At 42.7% G+C, this 18,450-nt stretch overlaps 2 protein-coding genes across 11 annotated transcripts in view; one reads left to right on the forward strand and one right to left on the reverse strand.

Moving 5' to 3' along the window:
* The first annotated feature begins 106 nt into the window (after positions 1-106).
* Positions 107-3,892, forward strand: LOC116769440 (ribosome biogenesis protein BMS1 homolog). The gene is made up of 2 exons (XM_032660530.2): positions 107-1,092; positions 1,306-3,892. Exons 1-2 carry the CDS (start codon positions 189-191, stop codon positions 3,858-3,860), a joined length of 3,459 nt encoding a protein of 1,152 aa, XP_032516421.2. The 5' UTR covers positions 107-188; the 3' UTR covers positions 3,861-3,892.
* Positions 3,893-3,958: 66 nt separating this feature from the next.
* Positions 3,959-18,450, reverse strand: part of LOC116769441 (liprin-alpha-1) — a 60,483-nt gene continuing 45,991 nt past the window's right edge. Inside the window, exons 2-24 of one of the 10 annotated variants that reach the window (XM_032660532.2) lie at positions 16,916-17,017; positions 15,926-16,090; positions 15,652-15,726; positions 14,993-15,094; positions 14,199-14,270; positions 13,379-13,546; positions 12,791-12,910; positions 11,883-12,008; positions 11,426-11,595; positions 11,069-11,225; positions 10,644-10,760; positions 10,138-10,209; positions 9,852-10,004; positions 9,500-9,598; positions 9,185-9,256; positions 8,582-8,673; positions 8,289-8,333; positions 7,546-7,714; positions 7,158-7,288; positions 6,484-6,960; positions 6,226-6,382; positions 6,041-6,157; positions 3,959-5,879 (exon numbers count right to left, since the gene is read on the reverse strand). In XM_032660532.2, the coding sequence (XP_032516423.1) occupies positions 5,787-5,879; positions 6,041-6,157; positions 6,226-6,382; positions 6,484-6,960; positions 7,158-7,288; positions 7,546-7,714; positions 8,289-8,333; positions 8,582-8,673; positions 9,185-9,256; positions 9,500-9,598; positions 9,852-10,004; positions 10,138-10,209; positions 10,644-10,760; positions 11,069-11,225; positions 11,426-11,595; positions 11,883-12,008; positions 12,791-12,910; positions 13,379-13,546; positions 14,199-14,270; positions 14,993-15,094; positions 15,652-15,726; positions 15,926-16,090; positions 16,916-17,017 (3,051 nt within the window). In that variant the 3' untranslated portion in view covers positions 3,959-5,786. Of the gene's footprint in view, positions 5,880-6,040; positions 6,158-6,225; positions 6,383-6,483; positions 6,961-7,157; positions 7,289-7,545; positions 7,715-8,288; positions 8,334-8,581; positions 8,680-9,184; positions 9,257-9,499; positions 9,599-9,851; positions 10,005-10,137; positions 10,210-10,643; positions 10,761-11,068; positions 11,226-11,425; positions 11,596-11,882; positions 12,009-12,790; positions 12,911-13,378; positions 13,547-14,198; positions 14,271-14,992; positions 15,095-15,651; positions 15,727-15,925; positions 16,091-16,915; positions 17,018-18,450 lie in introns of all 10 variants that reach the window. The other 9 variants (XM_032660531.2, XM_032660535.2, XM_061522611.1 and 6 more) reach the window with 9 other exon arrangements.

An 18,450-nucleotide genomic window follows, 5' to 3' on the forward strand; every position in this document is an offset into this window, starting at 1 on the left:
TTTATAAAATTATATGATTTCATGAATATCAGTATATGGTTACTGAGAAAACTGAACGCATTATTTCATTTTACATGACATCGATAAACCATCATTTGTCAAAATTGGATGTCAATATTTGTCAACAAAGTCAATGAAAGAAACACGTGAATAATATTTGAAAATATAGTAATTTTATATGTTTAATAATGGCCGATGAGTCTATTTTCGATAAAAAGAAGTCACACCGTGCAAAGCATGCCGGCAGAAAAGCAGAGAAGAAAAAAAAGAAAAATCAAGTTGATCAGTCTAACCTAAGTGCGCGGCAAAGAAATCCAAAAGCCTTCGCAATTAATTCAGCGGTACGAGCTGAGAGACAGTTTAGGCGTCGCGAAGATGTTATATCTAAAAAGCAGCACATACCACTAGTGGATAAAACACCTTTGGAGCCTCCACCTATCGTCGTCGCTGTAGTCGGGCCGCCGCGAGTCGGAAAAACTACAGTCATCAATAACCTTATTAAAAGTTTTGTCAAAACAAATGTCACCAGTACCAATGGCCCCATAACGATAGTCACGTCTAAGAAAAGGCGTCTTACGTTAATAGAGTGTAACAATGATGTCAATTCCATGATAGATATCGCGAAGTGTGCGGATCTCGTCCTCTTGCTGTGTGATGCGAGCTTCGGGTTTGAAATGGAAATATTCGAGTTCCTGAATATATGCCAGGTACATGGGATGCCAAAGATTATGGGTGTGTTAACACATCTGGACGTGATAAAGAATGCCAAGAAGTTAAAGATGACCAAGAAAACATTGAAGCATCGTTTCTGGACCGAAGTGTATCCTGGCGCCAAGTTATTTTATTTATCTGGTATCATTCATGGAGAGTACTTGAGAAATGAAATAAAAAATTTGTCCAGATTCATATCTGTTATGAAATTTAGGCCTCTGAGCTGGCGAATGACTCATGCTTATATTTTGGCTGATAGATTAGAAGATATCACTAGTCAGGATAGCATCAGGAAGGATCCAAAAATTAATAGAGATGTGGTCTTATATGGTTATGTGAGGGGTGTTCCTCTCATGAAGGATTCAATGGTGCATTTAGCAGGTACGGAGATTGTTACATTACAGCATTATTTCTTTTTTAATTAAGCTAAGTGATGTATGTAAACTGTAGCTATAATAACCTTGGCAGGTGGTGTCATCTCTGGGTATTATGAAATTATTCACATATTCTCTATCAACATTCTGTTAACAAAAAGCTTTTTTGTGAGTAGAAAAAGAAAGAATTGAACAAACATATGTATCTATTTAATTCCAGGTGTTGGTGATATGAAGATCAGTGAACTCTCATACCTGCCAGACCCATGTCCTCTACCCAGCAGTGAGAAAAAAAGACATTTGATGGAGAGGGAAAGACAAATCTATGCTCCCTTCTCTGGTGTGGGAGGAATTGTCTATGACAAGGACGCAGTTTATATTGAACTCAAAGGATCTCACTCACATAAACAAGAAGATGAAGAAACAAATGAGAAGCAAGCCTTACTTAAAAGTGTTGTGGAGACAACAGAGACTGTTGATGAGCAAATGCAAGAATCTGGCTTCAGACTGTTCAGTGGAGGAACTGTCATTTATCCAGATATGGTAAAAGATGATAAAGACTTGCAGAACAGAGAATCTCAGAATAATGAGTCCAGCTCTGATGAATCTGATTCTGGAGATGAAAATGATTCTGACAATGACAGTGGCATAGATCAAAGTGAGAAAGACACCACAGGAAAGAGTTCTAAACTGCCTTGGGACAATAACTCAGAATCTGACGAAGATGATGAAGACGATGAAGATGATGGTAACGAGGAAGCAAAAAACCTTCAAGTGGACAAACTGTACAGTCATGAAAATGATTCTGATGAAATTGATGAAGAACATAAAAGTTCTGACGCAGAAGACTTTAGCATTAAGTGGAAGGAAAAATTAGGTGAAAAAGCATCATTGGCCTATTTTGAAAGACAAAAGACTTCAAAAAATATCATGAAACTTGTTTATGGAGAATTTGAAATAGGAAATAAGAGAAAAGAAGATGAAGATGAGAATCGTGATGAGGAGAGTGACGAAGAAGAAATAGGAGGTCTCTTCAAGAAAGTTACAAGTTCACAGAAAAGAAAGCAGGCGGACAAGGAACAGTTGGATCTCGAGGAATGTTCGTATTTCTATAACAGAAATAAACCACATCTAAGAGATTGGACCACGGAAGAAAATAAAAAACTGATTATTAATTGTTTTGTGACTGGAAAGAGAGGCGCCGACGAGGACGCCGAGGAACTCTTAAAATTAGACGACGCCAGTGACGGGGAGGATGAAGTCTATGGAGACTTCGAAGATCTAGAGACGGGTGAAAAGCATATTAGTAAACAGCAACCGGAAGATAAGACAGAAGAAGTAGGTTCAAAGCGCAAAGCTGAGCCGACCAAATCGGATATTTTAGACAAAAAATTAAAATTAAAAGCTAAGTTTGATGCCGAGTATGACAACCCAGACGACCACAGAATCAAGGGGGATCATTCTTATTATGAAAGTTTAAAAGCTGAAGCGCTCAAGCAGTCGGAACTAAACAAGTCAGTTTTCGAAAATTTAGACAACGGTTTGCGAGTCGAAGTCGAAGGCTTTCGACCCGGTCTGTACGTTCGTATGTTATTCAAGAATATGCCCTCGGAGTTCGTCACAAACTTCGATTCAAGCTATCCTCTCCTCATAGGCGCTTTAAATATGGCTGAGCAAAACATAGGCTTCGTCTCGTGTAAGGTTAAAAAACATAGATGGTACAAAAAGATATTGAAAACCAACGATCCTTTGATTATTTCCTTAGGGTGGCGGCGGTTCCAGACGTTGCCGATCTATTCCAAAATAGAGGATGATTTAAAATGTAGGTATTTGAAATATACCCCGGAACACGTCACTTGTAACATGCACTTCTATGGTCCGATAACGCCACAGAACACAGGGTTTCTGGCGTTACAGACGGTCAATAACAATTCAAACGAAATTAAACAGCTAGGGTTCAGAATCGCCGCCACCGGCAGCGTCAATGAGATAAACAAGTCGACTCAAATCATGAAGAAACTGAAATTGGTCGGGACTCCGTTAAAAATTTACAAGAAGACTGCCTTCATCAAGGACATGTTCACGAGCACTCTCGAAGTTGCTAAGTTCGAAGGAGCGAAAGTTAAAACGGTGTCCGGAATCAGAGGTCAAATCAAAAAAGCACTGAACAAACCCGAAGGTGCGTTCCGAGCGACGTTCGAGGACAAGATCCTCATGAGCGATGTGATCTTCTGCAGGACATGGTTCAAAGTGGACGTATCAAAATTCTATGCACCCGTCGTGAATCTTCTTCTTCCTGTCGGAGCGAAGAACGCCTGGCAAGGCATGAAGACGAAAGGCCAATTGAAGAGAGAACGGAACATAAAGGTCGAAGCGAACACGGATTCCATGTACACCGATATTGTGAGAGAACCGAAAGTGTTCAAGCCACTAGTTATACCCAAGGAACTACAAAAAGGTTTGCCTTACAAGTTAAAACCCAAAGAGAAGACGAGCACGCTGACCAAGAAGAACATTAAAGAAAAATTGTCCAATAGAGTCGCCGTCATAAAGAGTCCGCACGAACAGAAAGTAGCGAATGTCATGAAGATGTTGAAGACCAACTTTGAAAAGAAGAGGGAAGTGCAGAAGGCCTCGACCGCCGAGAGGCTGAAGAAGTTCAAGAAGCAGCAAGAGGAAGAGGAGTGGAGGAAGATCAAGAGGCAGAAGGAACTCAAGAAGAAAATCTGCAGGCATCTGAGCAAAATATCCAACAAGAAACAGACACAGATGTGAGACTTTCCAATAAAACGATAGTCCAATGTTAATCGCATTTTATTTATTTCTTATCATTTGAGACCGTGACAGCGGAGGCGTCAAATAAAACACAACAGTAGTATCGTGTCAATTGTATTTACCTCTGATGCATAACACACGTCGCCCTCGCACGCTCGGCTCGTTTTACAAACATTACATTTCGATTACATTGGTCAAAATAATCTCGACGATCCGTTTCCGCATCCTACAAGGAACGGCGTCCTCGGAAGGCGCGAGTCGGCCGCCGGGCGACGGAGACCCGCGCGGAGAGTTCAGGAAATAGGTTAGTATCGAAAGGGAGGTTACATTTTATTGAGACTTATATAGAGCCGGCCCGTCGCCCGGCGGCCTGGAATGTCACCGCCACAACTCCGGATGCTCGCGGTACGGGTGTAAATACTCTTCACTATACTAAGCTATTTAACACATATGCAAAATTATATACATTCGACAATTTCACTAGATCCCTATGTTACATTAATTCCTTAACGTGAAGGTAACTTTACTCTTTGGTAGCGACGGCCGGTCGGCGGTCGGCGGTCGGCGGTCGCCCCGCGGCTGAGGAATGTTCGCGGTCATGTCCGTCCGCCGAGTTGGCACTTGTGGAGTTTCGGATGTCGACCCGGAGCCCGGAGCTCCGCACCGTGAGCTGCTGCTGGGGAAGGGCCACTCCGCGCTCTCGTCTTCAGAGGACACTATAATACGAGGGATCGTGTCCCAAGGACGTCGAGCCGCATGTTTCAACCCTCGGAGTCGCGGGAACATCTCAATTCACCTAACAGCACGACCGGCGGCGTCAGACACATATTCACTCATATCGTAGTCCAAGGAAGGAGTCGTGGGTTCCGAGACCATAATACTGTTACCGTTACAATATATACAGGCGAGCGTGCTCGTCCGCGACCTTCGACCCTCGACCCCGGCGGTCGGCGGCGTCACTTAGTGTAGTCAATAAATAAATAAGCATCGAATCGATATAATTCTAGTAACGTACCGTTTGAACACATCCTAGCTAAATATTGCTACATTTCATACCTACTCCGATATAAACGCTATATAAACCATATTTACACCCTATTAGACACTAATTAAAAAATTCCGTCAAATCAGAATCGGTCGCTATACAATGATAGAGTTAGGTGTGTCCGCTGTCTGCTGGCCGCTGGACTCGTGTGACGTCCCTCGAGCATTGTACATTCTGCGGAACGACACCGTCCACACGGCGCACAAGCTCAGTAATGTAAACGCTTTAACAAAATATACCATAGCTAGTCCGTTACGGGTGACGGAGAATAGAGGAGTACAAAACGACGTAGTAACACTGTACAGCACTAGTGCGCGCACCCGACCCGCCCCCGACCCGCCCCCGCACCGACAAGCATAGATGCAATACAAATAGACCGCCGACACTGTATACGGTCAGGTACTGGCGAAGGAGGGGCGGCCGGGGGCGGGGGAGCCACGGCGCCCGGGACGGGACGGGACTCCTCGACGCCGGGCAGGTCGTTACAGGTTAGCTTCTAAATAAGTTACGGAAATTCCACGCCCGGAGCCTTACGCCTTACAGTTCAATAATAAATACGGAATACACGTTATATTAAGTACATCGTTAAAACTACCCTCGGCCTCGCGATCGACACGACGACACGCGCACTCTCGGGTCTCGTCGTTTTGACTAGAAAATGTTTTGTGATTACATCGTCCTGTGGAAACGTATCGGCCGCGGGCGCGCCGTCTGCCCGTCGCGGGCGTGCCGTGAGCGTGTCGTGGGCGTGTCGCCGCCTCGATGAACCGATCCGAACAGTTCTCTATGGTGAATAGGAATGTTCCGCCAGTCCCGTCGTCGTGTGCCACGCTCCGTGAGTGTCGTGGAGGAGTGAGCGCCTCCTAGTTGAGGGTGGTGTGTCAGGAGGCCGGCGCGTGGTCGTGAGGTGCGCGCGTACGCTCCGTGCCTGTACTCAGCAGGTTGTTGAACTCCATTTCGAGGATCTGGCGCGCCTGGAAACACAACATAAAGTATGACTTCTGATACGAATAGAAACGTAAGCCTGGGAGACTCCGAGTACTTCACTGTCTCATCGGACTCCTTCAGTACCTACAGTGAATGTATCATATTTTCTGTTAGGCCAACGCCATATTACAGCCCATATGTTAGTCACCTGCGTGTTCTGGGTCGGTATCTGTAGCGCGAGCGCCATACTGTTCGCGTCGAAGTTGTCGTCGAGCGCTATCAACGCTCCGTGCACTCCAGACTCCGACAGATTGTTGGCGTATTCCTGTAAAGATACGGACGTACAGACGGATGGCAGGTTTATTATAATTAATGATCATGATGGTGGGTCACCTTCAGGTTGATGGAGAGCAGCCACCTTTGGAGACGTTCGTTGGTCCACACGAGCACGTCCCGGAGCCCTATTTCCGCTGCCCGACGACGTTCCTCCAGCGCCCTCACGGAGTAGCCGACCCTCTTCAGACATGCCACGCCGAAGTGAAGCGAAGTTCTGTCATAGAGAAGGATTACATTTTAATATTAAATATAACATTTGTATTGGTTCGAGTCTTTTCTTAGATAAAAAAAAATCTAGACAGTTAAGGAGCGAACCTGTGGAAACTGTCAACCATCTTGAGCTGCGTCCGCAGGTCTCTCTTGGTGAGGTGTTCCAGCATTCGCGCGTCCACCAGGCACTCCATGAAGGTGGTCCTGTACTGTGGCAGGCCGAGCGACGGCAGCCACGAGTTGCCGATCCACTCGTGGTTCATGTCCCCGAAGGCCAGCGCGGCACAGGCGGTGCCGCGCGGGGCTGATGGCGAGGTCAACGACACCATCTCCTGTATGGCCAGGCGCAGCTTCAGCCGGTGGAGAGGGTTGCTGATGCCTATCTCCCGCTGTATCTCCTGGTCGGACAGCGCGGACATGATGGCGCCCGACTTGACGTTAGCCCTGCAGGCCGCAACGTACCAGGCCGGCATCCCCACCCACAGCTCCAGCCAAGCCACTACCGTGGGACCGTTCCAGAGCGCGAAGGGCGTCCCCGCTCTCATCGCCTCGCCCAGGAGTTCATGGCGATAGTCGCGCTCTCTGTTTAAAAGTGAGGAAATGTCATAAAGAAGAAAAGAGAACGTTTGTTGAAAGTAGTTAGTGGTGAAGTTTCTTTGTGTCTCCATTGAAGCAGTACACAAACATACAGACAATAATATGTATATTTACTTAGTACTCAGCATGAAGAAGGAAGACATGTATGGACGGACCGTATAATGGGGATGTAGTGTTCTTACTTAGTTTTAGTGCGAGCGTAGTCCGGGTGCTGGTGTGTGGGAGGATGCGAGGGTTCACCTTCATCAGCCAACGAGGACAGACCTAGAGAGGAGGCGGACGACAACGACCGAGGACTTTGACCCTGCTGCATCTGTTGATAATATGTTCGATTAAGACAAAGTTATGATAAGTCCCTACAAGGACTATTTAGTTAGTATAAACTAAGCTTGTAAAGTTTCTCGCACGTTTTCCTTTAAATATTAACCGGTATCATTAGCTACAGAGACACTCTGTTCTCAAACCTTACGATATGGAGTAGCTTCTTTTGCTGCTATATCATTGAACTCACTCTCTGTTCTGAACTCACTCTCTTATCGTGCGAATCGTTCTTAAGCAATGAAACCTCACCGGCATGCCAGCTTTCTCCTTCTTACTGAAGAACCGTCCCAACGAGCTTTTGATTCCTCTCTTCTTCTGTTGGTGCATCGATGCTATAGAGACGGCTGATGCTGAAGCCACTCCTCGCGGGAGTGGAGATCCTCCCCACGCGCCCGCACCCAGAGACTCTTGGCTTGAGCTGGTAGGTAAAAAATCTTAATTTGGTGCCAAAAGAAACTATTCTCGATCCTAGCATCAGGCTCATGAACCTACCGAACCGGCTCTGATTATTGTTGTGACAAATGGAAATGAAATGAAGGATTTAGCGTTTAAAACGGAATTACCACGGGTCCGACCCGCTAGCGACTATCACACGCGACACCAACTATTAAACGTACCCTGTGTTCCGAGCGTCACGAGATACATCTTCACGGTACAAATAAAAAACCCTTAGTAATTCCATTCTCCATTGTATAAACATGTTTTATTAAACATAATATTATCTTCATTACAACAAATTAGATAACAATATTAAATTTCATCAAAAGTAGCTCGCGGACGTGCGGGGATGGTGCAGCAAGTAATTGTTCAATATTTGATACAATCTATCTTTGAAACAGATCCTATGGGGCGCATAATTAAGGAGGGTGTCGGGACAGTCGCACCAGGTGGCCGACAGGTAGTCGGTTCGACTCCTGGGCAGGGTGTTGATACGATCCGTATATCTGGGATATTCAGAATATCCGTTCGTCATGTTAGGAACCGAAAAGCACCTGTGTATAGGGATCCGGGCGAGGCTGCCCGACATCATGGAACTCCTGGCAGCGTGGAAGACACACGGGGATACAGAATAGTATTAGAAATCATGAAAAATAATGTTACCACACTAAAAGAACATATTTTGAATCGTTTTATTAACATAGTAAAAAAATCTTGTCATAGAATAATCGAGTACAAATAAAATTTTAAGTGTAAGGTATATGTTATTATAGTGGAAAATTTTAGTTAATAAGATAGAATCTTTCAGATATCCTACAGCCGTGAGGGAAATAGTAATGATACTCACGAGTCGTAGTGGTGTGGAGGGCGGAGTCTCTCTCTGTCGGGATGCATGGCCCGCTCCAGACGCCCAGCACGCTCGTCTCCCTCCCCGCACAGCTGCAACTGGGGGAACACCCTATATACATCACCTGGCACATCTCACACTACCCTCAAATACAACCAAAGAACCGAACACAAACGATAGCCAACTAATCTCGATATCATTTGTAACGTATTTAAATCAGCTACAGTCGTGTGTGCTCGGACGTAAGGCGATACTGGAAGCGGGGTGGGGGGGAAGGTTGGAACTACTCCTAGCACCGGGATCAGACACAGTCAAGCTTGGAGCGAGGAGAACACTACGTGATACGTATACACCACACATAACAAATAATGTTTACATCAATGGTGACTATTGAGTGCAACTATTACGTCACAGGGGCTGCAAACCTCCCCAGCGATCTGGTAAATATGGACAAGAGAAAGCGAATCGCAAATGCCCTATACTATGAAAGCTGTTACGACTGCTCCGAGCGACTAGCGATTTGTATACAAGGGGTGAACGCTTAGTACAGGGTGAGTTGATATGTGAGTGGATTGGTGGGGCGTGGGTGGGGGGTGGACCGACCTGGCTGGAGGGCAGGCTCTCGGAGGCCGGCGGCCGGAAGTGAGCGTGAGCCGGAGACATGGACGCCGGCGCCTGACACACACCAACACTCACTTACTGACTCACACAAACTATCTTCGTGTTACTACTATCTTATAAGTTTATCGACCGATTGAGACACACGTGGCACACTTTAGACGGACAGAGCAAGACTGAATGACGTTTGTAAAAACTATACTAAAATACCTCGTCTTTGGACTTCACAGTGCAATGAATCGTCCTTTGCGGACATCTCATGTCTCGCCAAGTCGTGCTGTTATCGCGAAGTGTACTTACAGTGTGGTACTTGTGATGGTTCGGTCTGGAGGGCGAGGCTGCCGGCGGCGGGGACTCCGCCCGCCGAGACACTACGTTCATGTGCTCGTAACTGCCGACCTGAGGAATATCATACTGCGTTTAAACATCCGGCAGCCGGTCGAATTCCGTAAATTAATAGTGTGTATTGTTTTAGAGAGCACAATTCGAATGATACTGGTGGGAGTGGTTTTAGTGCGAATTACTAATGATGGTCACGGACTAGTGGTCCTGGCATAGCGACCGTGCACTGCTGCAACAGTTTAGATAGACCGCCACCCTCGCTGTTGTCAATGAATGTTTGGATTGTATCCGTGTCTAGGTCGTAGCTCACCCTGGACTCCAGCTCCTCGGCTCGCGCCTCAGTGCTCTGCTTCTCCTCCTGTATGAGTCTGATCTCCGTGTTGATGGCGTCCAGCTGTTCCTGCAGCATCAGCGCCAGCGCCGCCGCGTCCGTGTGCCCTTCTGCACCTTCAGACTCCTCGTTCTGGAAGTTCAGATATCCTTCAATCAATACAACCTTCTTGAAGCGAAGTTCTATATTAACGTTAGTTTGTTGATCTTATAAATAATCAAATAATGTTTTTTGATGTAAGTTTAGTTCATCAAGTTTTCAGCACCTCGGCGTCACTGGTGTCGAAGGGTGGACCTAGCACGTGCGCCTGTTGCAGCTTCTCCCAGGACCCGTCCAGCTGAAAGGAAACTCTCATTTACCGCCTGTATGTACATATCGCTGATATGAGTAGGTATTTAAGTAAAAACCTAAACTAGTCTTATATTAAGTGTCTGTAAGTAAAATTTTTAAATCAGTTCTCATCAATCTATGGATTTGTGATAATTTTTGTCGTGTTTCATACATTATTGTTGAAGGTATCAAAAGTGTTCAGGGAACATTTCTACTGGATATACAGAAGTTTGAGGTCATCTAAAGGTGTGATACAAACTACCGACACGACTTTGACTTGTAACTTACGATCGTTACTTGACAGGACTTGTAGTTCGATATTGAAAAAATTTATTTTTTCTGTGATGGGCCTTCGCGGAGCGAGTGTCAACTATCAAACAGGTCATGAGTGACTCGAAGGAAGTTCCAAGTATCCAAGTGAGACTTCCAGCGGTTCCATACCTTGGCTCCATATATGTTGGTGGGCGGCTGAGCGGCAGCTGGTGACAGCGACCTCGTCAGGGCATCCGTCTGCTGGATGTTGAACGCTATCTCCGCCTGCAACATCTGGCGCTTCAACTGAAACGGATTTATATGGCAAATTATTGAATGAACTCTTTAAACATGTGAAGCATAAAAATACACAATATACGCTAGGAGTCCGTTGTCACAGCTTGTGACATAATGCTGGTTTGAAATTGTTAAATATTAATAATGTAAAGGGTTTTATTTTTATTCCATATTCATCGACAAATTTAATGTTTTTTTTAGGGATTGAAGTAATATTATGGTAGCTATGATTTAGCGACTTATATTTAGAAATTAGGAGATAAAAGTGAATAATAAATTAAAAGGTACTTGTATATAGTGACAACAACAAAATCTACCTGTTCCGTCTCCATCCTCCACTTGGCCAGCTCCTTGAGTATGTCCGCCTTCTCTTGTAACAGTTCATCAGCGTACTTTCTCGTTTTCTCCAACTCCTGGGTGAGGGCATTCTTCTCGTCCAGAGCGTGCATCCGCTCTTTCAGGTGGACCTGCAACCTGTGAAAAAAAATTAAGGAAGATGAACAAAACATAAAACATTCATCTTACAAGACACCACCACAGATTTGTAGAATAGAGACTTCTTCATAAAGTCAGTGCACTGCAATAAATATTGCCCCGAACAATACAACGAGGAATAACGAATATACGACTGTCAATAAGGCAATTTGTCAAGGTCAGTCTGAATACAAACTAACCTATCGTTAGACTCGGACAGCAGCTTGTCCACGGTGGCGGAGAGCCTGGTGTTGTGTTCCTCGTTCATCCGCAGCCGCTGGTTGAGTCTCATGAGCTCGGCGTTCTTCTCCTCCACACTCGCCTCCAGCCTCTGGATGCGGTCCTCGGCCGAGCCGTGCCTCTCCTGCGCCTGGGGGAGGGAGGACCGTACAGAATATCCGCGTGTGATACAACAATCTGAATTAATATTCAAATAAATCTTAAAAACACCGAAAACACTGTCGATGTATTTCATTGTAAACATTCCTCTGACGGAAGTGCTTCGTATCAAGTCAGCTCCGATGTTTTTTAAACATTATTTATTTGAATTTAATTCATTCAGCCAAGCTCGGCCGATGCGAGAAAGGTATTCTAGTTATATGACATGTTAGTCAGTTAGTTCTGGTCTACATCGAAGCTCGTGAGGTGACGCCTGACCTGGCTGAGGGCCTCCATCCTCGCCTTGAGCTGTTCCTCCATCTCCGGCAGCGAGGACATCTGCGCCAACTTCTGCGTGGACAGTTCCAGCTTCTCCTCTATGGCCGCTATCTTCTCTTCTTGGAGCTGCAATGTCAATGATCACGTGATATGGTCCGCGTCTAACGTACGACATGCGAGTGCTGTCCGTCCTAATGATACCGTCGACGAACTCGGAAACCTTACACTCGTATACTACGCATGTACTGGAAGCCATTGGTTTTGAACAAATTCCCAATACCTGATGGATATGGGAGTTCGTTGAGAAGCTGACGACGGAACAAAAGCACCAACGACTCAAATGAATTAATGAAAAAATCAAAAAACCAAAATTAAGAGGATTTGATTTAGTTCATTTTAATTCTCATGTTTTATAGGAAAAGTTAAATTTTTCGTTATATTTTTCCAAATCGTCCGAATGATTCGCTTCAATGAATTAATTTAATTGTTTTAATAATATTATTGCCGCATATTAATGGTTTATATTGTCTTTTAAATATTCATTGATTAAAGTTTATTTGAAAATCACACACTAATTTAATTTTAAACTCTTAGTTTTTCTTATATTTAGAAGTGATTCTTCATTTGACATTTCCCAGACTCAGATCAAACGCTGGCGTCCAACAACAAAACCAACTCCATATTAAGTTAATTAAGTTAGTAAAGGGTTTATGTTGATTAGGAACCAAACAACAGAACACAAACAACAACGTAACTCTCGTATGACATGAACCAGAATGTCTATAGCAGGTGTGAGAGCACGCGGAGACACACAACAAAACATAAGCAACAAGGTTTACTGTTCATTGTGTGTGTGAGTGTGTGTGTGACTGTGTGTTAATGGGGAGCGAAGATCTTTCATCCTATACCTTAAGCTGTGCCTGCTTATGCTGCAACTCCTGTTCCAGCTTCTCATTCAGGTCGTGTAAGGAGGTGGACTCTCTCTGAGCGTTAAGATATCGTTTCTCCAATGTGGCTATGCGTTCCTCCTGGGGACAGATATAAAAAATATATACAATCATATATAATTCAGTATTTTTTCCTGTAAGTCATTTATATTAGTAATACCCATTCGCTTAAATGTTTTTCTATGAAAAAGATTATTTTTTTTCAGAGACAAAAAACTCAATATTTAATATTTCAAATTTAATTCGTCGTGATTCTTCTAAGCTTTATTTTCTTTTCTAAGCCAGCCTTTCTTCTAGAACAGAGTTTTCAAGCTCTGTCACGGCTGAGTTTACCCATTTTATAAGAATATATTTTGCGTTCCTATTTACTTCCCATTTACAATTCTGTTGCTATACATTCGTATTGAGACACACCATGGGTCGTTCACATGAAAACTTTACTGTTTCTATGAATTACTCTACTCGACCTCTGGCAGCTTGTCTTGAAACTGAGAGTTGAGAACTACCCTGCTAACTACTGCTACTCTTGTAAGCCCATCTCATATGTACCTGATCCTCCTTCTGAGCCACGTTCTCCCTCAGGTCCCTCTGTAGCTTCGCGCACTCCTCCTGCTTCTTGACCAGCTCCTTCTCCCCCTTACTCAACCTCTCTTCCAGTTCCGTGACCTTGTTGTTCAGCTCGGCGACCCGTCTCTGCCACGAGCTCAGTTCCGCCGACTGCAAGTATCAATATGACTGTGTAGTAGTCAACAGTAATGGAAGCTATATCTGCCATACTATACGTTATGAATGGGAAAGTGTATTTGTGTTTGGCTTGAGATGAGGATGTGTACAGGATGTTGTTAGTATTCATATCAAAGTAAGGGTCATGTGAGTGACGCTTATACTGTGAATAGAAACAGTTGTAGAGTAGTTGTTGGTTAAAAATAGTTTGCTACTAGAAGTATAGATGGCGTGACTGGTATCACGAGGCTGACAAATATTGTGGGTGCATACTTGTTAGTGATAACCAAACACCTCATTGATCTCACACTGATACAAGCTGATGATATAAACGGCGTATTCTGACACCGATGAAGCCTTGTGTTTTTTTTAAATTTAATATTAATCAAGCGACTAACTGCAAAATACAATAACATACCCGATTCTATGACGTCTGCATACAAGCGGGTATATTATTTTATTTCGCACGCATGCAGCCTGGGATGACGTCATCACTAATGTCGTCTATCATGCATGAACTACGAGGGATGTACGACGTGTGCGTCGCTCCGTTGTATGTGTTGTGAGGAGCATGCGGGTAGTCGTGTGTTTGGTCATCTCAGTGTAATGTTACAATGCCAGCAGTATCATAACAATATCGTCTGACCTGTTTGGCGATAGTGTTTTGTAGTTCAGTGAGCTTCTTGACGTCCGTTTCGCCGTTAACACTACTTTGTTCCTGTGACCACCAAATTTATAAATAAATCGGCACCACCCCCCAATTAAATATATTTTTATTTAAGTTTTTTAATCTATGTGCTGTCATTAGTTCTCTGTGCATCAAGTTAACGATACAGAATATTAAATATCGAATGTTCGTAGATAGGTTTTTATGTCAAAGGCCTGAAATTGTAAACTACATGCCATCTAAATCATATGTGTTCCTAGTCTCCAATGCGCGGACCCCTGTCTCTCTCGACGTAGTCTACCGACTGAAGGACTAATATTTTTAATTTTTCATTATATTTTCTGCAGTTTTGTTTGCGAGTGAGTCAGGAAGCCGTCACACTAGCATGAGCAACATTTATTCGTCTAATGACTGAGTTACACATCTAATACATTACGCTGTCTATACATCATTCCCGAAGCGTCCTGGCCGAGCCAGTTCATTACAGACGTAAGTTCAATCCGTCTCAGTACTCACGCAGTTCTGTCTAACTGTTCGAGTTATTATCGTTTACTTGAACATCTCTGGCTTTTATAATTTCACATTAAATTCAATTTGTTTGGTTAAAAATTTGATAATTTTATCTCATTAAAGTAAGGAAGGCTATTTTCGTTATACAAATTATTTTATATGTAGAATGTATTACATATAACATCGTTGTATCATACGTTCGCATGCACTTGTTTGTGTGTGTATGTGTGTTATATTGTGCTAGTGTGTGTGGTGTGTGTTACCTTGGGGGGTTCCCCGTTCTGTTCGGGCGAGCCGGTGGCGGTGGTGCCATTCTCCTTGGGCTTGTCGCCTTCCTGGGCACCGGATGATTTATATTGCTGCAACTGAAACACAAATAAAATATTATGTCTACATTAACAACATCAATCTGTCTGTCTTTTATTTCGATACAACTTTCGTTTCTTTAGTAAGTATTTATTTAAAAATAACAAGCCTTTTTTTATCTGTCGTTTTGTCGGAGTTAACATAAGAACTGTATATACATACATATATATATAATTTATAAAATATGTAATTTTCTTCAAACATCGATTAGTGTGAGTAACATGTATTTATGATTATTTTACGACCAACTGAGAATTTTTTGTTACTTTCAATAATAATCTTTAGATAGTAGATTAATCAGCAGGAGCGTTTAATCCACTTTTGTACAGAATTATATTATAGTTTTGAAGTGAAATGTAAAATATTATATTAATGACGTGTTACAAGTTACCACATGTTTTATTTATAACCTCCGAGACAGAACGGATTGGGAAAAATCCAATTTAATGAGAGATGGTCTCAATATTAGGGTATGGGGATTGGAAATTTACGATGTCGCTGTATATTTTAAGTGGTTATATAGGTCCATGATTAACGTCCTCTCCTCAACACTCACCTCTTCTTTGGTCAGAGCCAACTCCTCTTCCAGAGCCGTGTTCCTCTCTAGCGCCACTCTTAATCGTTCTCGAACCTGGAAAGTAATGTTCAATATTAATTCACTAATACTAAGTCTTTTGGTATCTTGTTGTGAAGTACAAGTTTACGTATCACTGATGTAACAAGTTTTTAAAATATATGATTTTCATTTATATAGAAAGGAAACTTTATCACTGACTTCTAAATATAATATAAAAGTTGTTTTTTAAGCTAGTGTTGTGCTAATTACGGACCTTCTCGTCTAAGGCCTTGTGGTGTTCGAAGAGACTCTTGAGGGCCTTCAGGACCTCCACTTCCGAGGAGACCCCGGACTGGGCGGCGGCCTGCCGCTTCACCACCGTCATGCGCAAAGAGCGCTCGTGCCGCGACACCAGACATTCTAAGTGCTCCAGTAACAACTACGAGTAAAGGTTACTAACATGAGAATATGACAATGTCCCGGTTTAAAAATATGATAGTCGAGGAAATCGATGGCGTTTATATGCCGGGGGTGTATTTGAATATCAAAAAAGGGAAACCAGCATCCGGTACTTCTAATGGCGTGTGATTACTAAGAGACTGTGAATATTTGCTTTATTTCGGTGTTCTGTTTCTAAAGGCGTTGTGTATGATCTTGACATTAATACAATGTGAAAATTATGTTACTTGTTTGGAAAATAAAATGTTGCTTTAGTTATTTGCAATACGCGTAGTGTATGAGAGAGTCATTTAAACGCAGCCATCGAACAACGGAATCAATTATTACTGACAAGAATTTTCAATGCTCGGTCGAGTCTAGACGCGCCGCTGAATACTTGATGCCATCGGCATCTCCCAGAAGGCGGCTCACCTCACGGCCATAAACTACGGCTGCACAGCGGAGGGGCTGAAGTGTGTCACCGTCAAATATGAACAGACAGCACAGCGGACCGATTTCTAACAATTTGGGGCGTGTTTATTGCGGAAGTTCAATTGGGAATTACATTTGGAGCGGCTCGTGGGCGAGGTGGGGCGGTTAATAAAGTTTGATAGCGTGTATCAATGAACAGAACTCGATACGGCTATTGAGCGCCGATGAAACGAACATAAAGGGAACATCCGAAGAGGGAAACACAACGAATGAAAGGTTTTTACATGTTTTTATATTTACTGTTGGAGTTATCTCGCTGACAATTGGGTTTCAAATGGTGTGTGTGACGAGGCGTCCAATCAAAAGGTTCAATGTACTAAACGTTCTAACTTACTCTGGTATTGTTTCTTTCCGCCTTGAGTTCCGAAATTTCCTCCTCCCGTTCCAGGAGCTGTTCCCGGGCCTGGTTGAGCTCCTTCGTGAGGGTCGCGAATTCCTGTAAATTTTTGTGATCATTAGAAGGACGAAAAGGATTATAGTTTTCAAATAAGAAACTTATGGTGGCAAATAAATAAGGTAATGCTGTATTGCATTATATGGTTGTTCAATGTGTAGCCTAAACCCCAATATCCATTAGGACAACCATACACCATACACCTGGTAGAACACGTACAGGTGCGTACAGATGACAGGCTGAAAGAAAGATCATCACAAACCATGGACAAACAAATATGTATATATTGTTATTGATTAAACAAAAGCCATCTGTTATATTTCATCACTGAATGTCTTAATCAAATAATAATCATCTGCTGAACACGTATTCTATCCCTATGTAATCCTTTTTATGTCGAGTTCATGTTTAAATTTTAAATTCTACGTAAAAAATACTAATGAGAAAAACATTTTTCATTTTCGTTTTGCGTTAAATAAGAACCACGAGAGATTTCGCGAGACATCTTCACGCACCCTTGACCCGAAAGCTAAAATAAGAGTTTCAATCAATAAATGATTCTGAAGAGCCATCAACCGTCCTCACAGCTCAGGCCGGTATCACGACTCGGGATCACATCCTCCGCCCTCCAGGGAAATACTGAACTACTTCTTCACAATACGGATTTTTTGTTACGCCTTGATTTATAATAACTTAGCGCGTATTTATAATCCCGTGCCTCTAAAGGGAGAGATCACAGATATAAGAAATATATAAAGGTTTTAGTGAAATAAAACGTTTAAGAGGGAAAATAACTATTTTTATTTTGCGTTTTCTATTGTCAAATCCTATTCATATGTATAATTGACGAATAAATATTTTTTATGTAATTATTGAAAATTGCACATACTATATATAGTTATAACAGTTTTGCCAGCTTTCGTTACAATACTGAAATGATTTTTTTTTTATATGTTATACACAAATAAATTTATATTTAATTGTTAACCTAATTTCAATTGTTTGTGCCTTCCAAAATGTATATACAATAGTTGGAGGCTTCGCCGCTGTCTGAGACATCGCGGTGTCGCACGCAACTCTGACACGACATCGACACAACATACTATATATACATTACAGCCAGCTCAACCAATAAAGAGTCTCGTTTCAGTTCTGAGCGGCACAGCTTTGATATATCATATACATATAAGCGGTTGCACTTCACATAGCACTTGCTGTAATTGGCTACGTTTAAAGTTACGTTTTCTATGGATCTTTTCCTTTTTATATAATGAATGCATTATATATTTGGGAGACTCGAAACTTGAATATTTTACCCGTCCGTTCCCTGGAGCACGGGATGAACGCTCATTGCTTATCTTTGTAAACTAAAAGAGATGCCGAACATTTCACTAAAGTTAAATATTGTTTTTTTTTTATTTTGCGTTATTTTAATGAGTAAATTTATATAATCGATATTATTATGTTTTCTTAAT

The sequence above is a fragment of the Danaus plexippus genome, chromosome 14 (genome assembly GCF_018135715.1).
Source record: "Danaus plexippus chromosome 14, MEX_DaPlex, whole genome shotgun sequence".
NCBI lineage: Eukaryota > Metazoa > Arthropoda > Insecta > Lepidoptera > Nymphalidae > Danaus > Danaus plexippus.

Coding starts and splice junctions, on each gene's coding strand:
- LOC116769440 (XM_032660530.2), top strand. CDS start 189: ATGGCCGATGAGTCTATTTTCGATAAAAAGAAGTCACACCGTGCAAAG. Junction 1,093..1,305: donor TTCAATGGTGCATTTAGCAG/GTACGGAGATTG, acceptor ATTTAATTCCAG/GTGTTGGTGATATGAAGATC.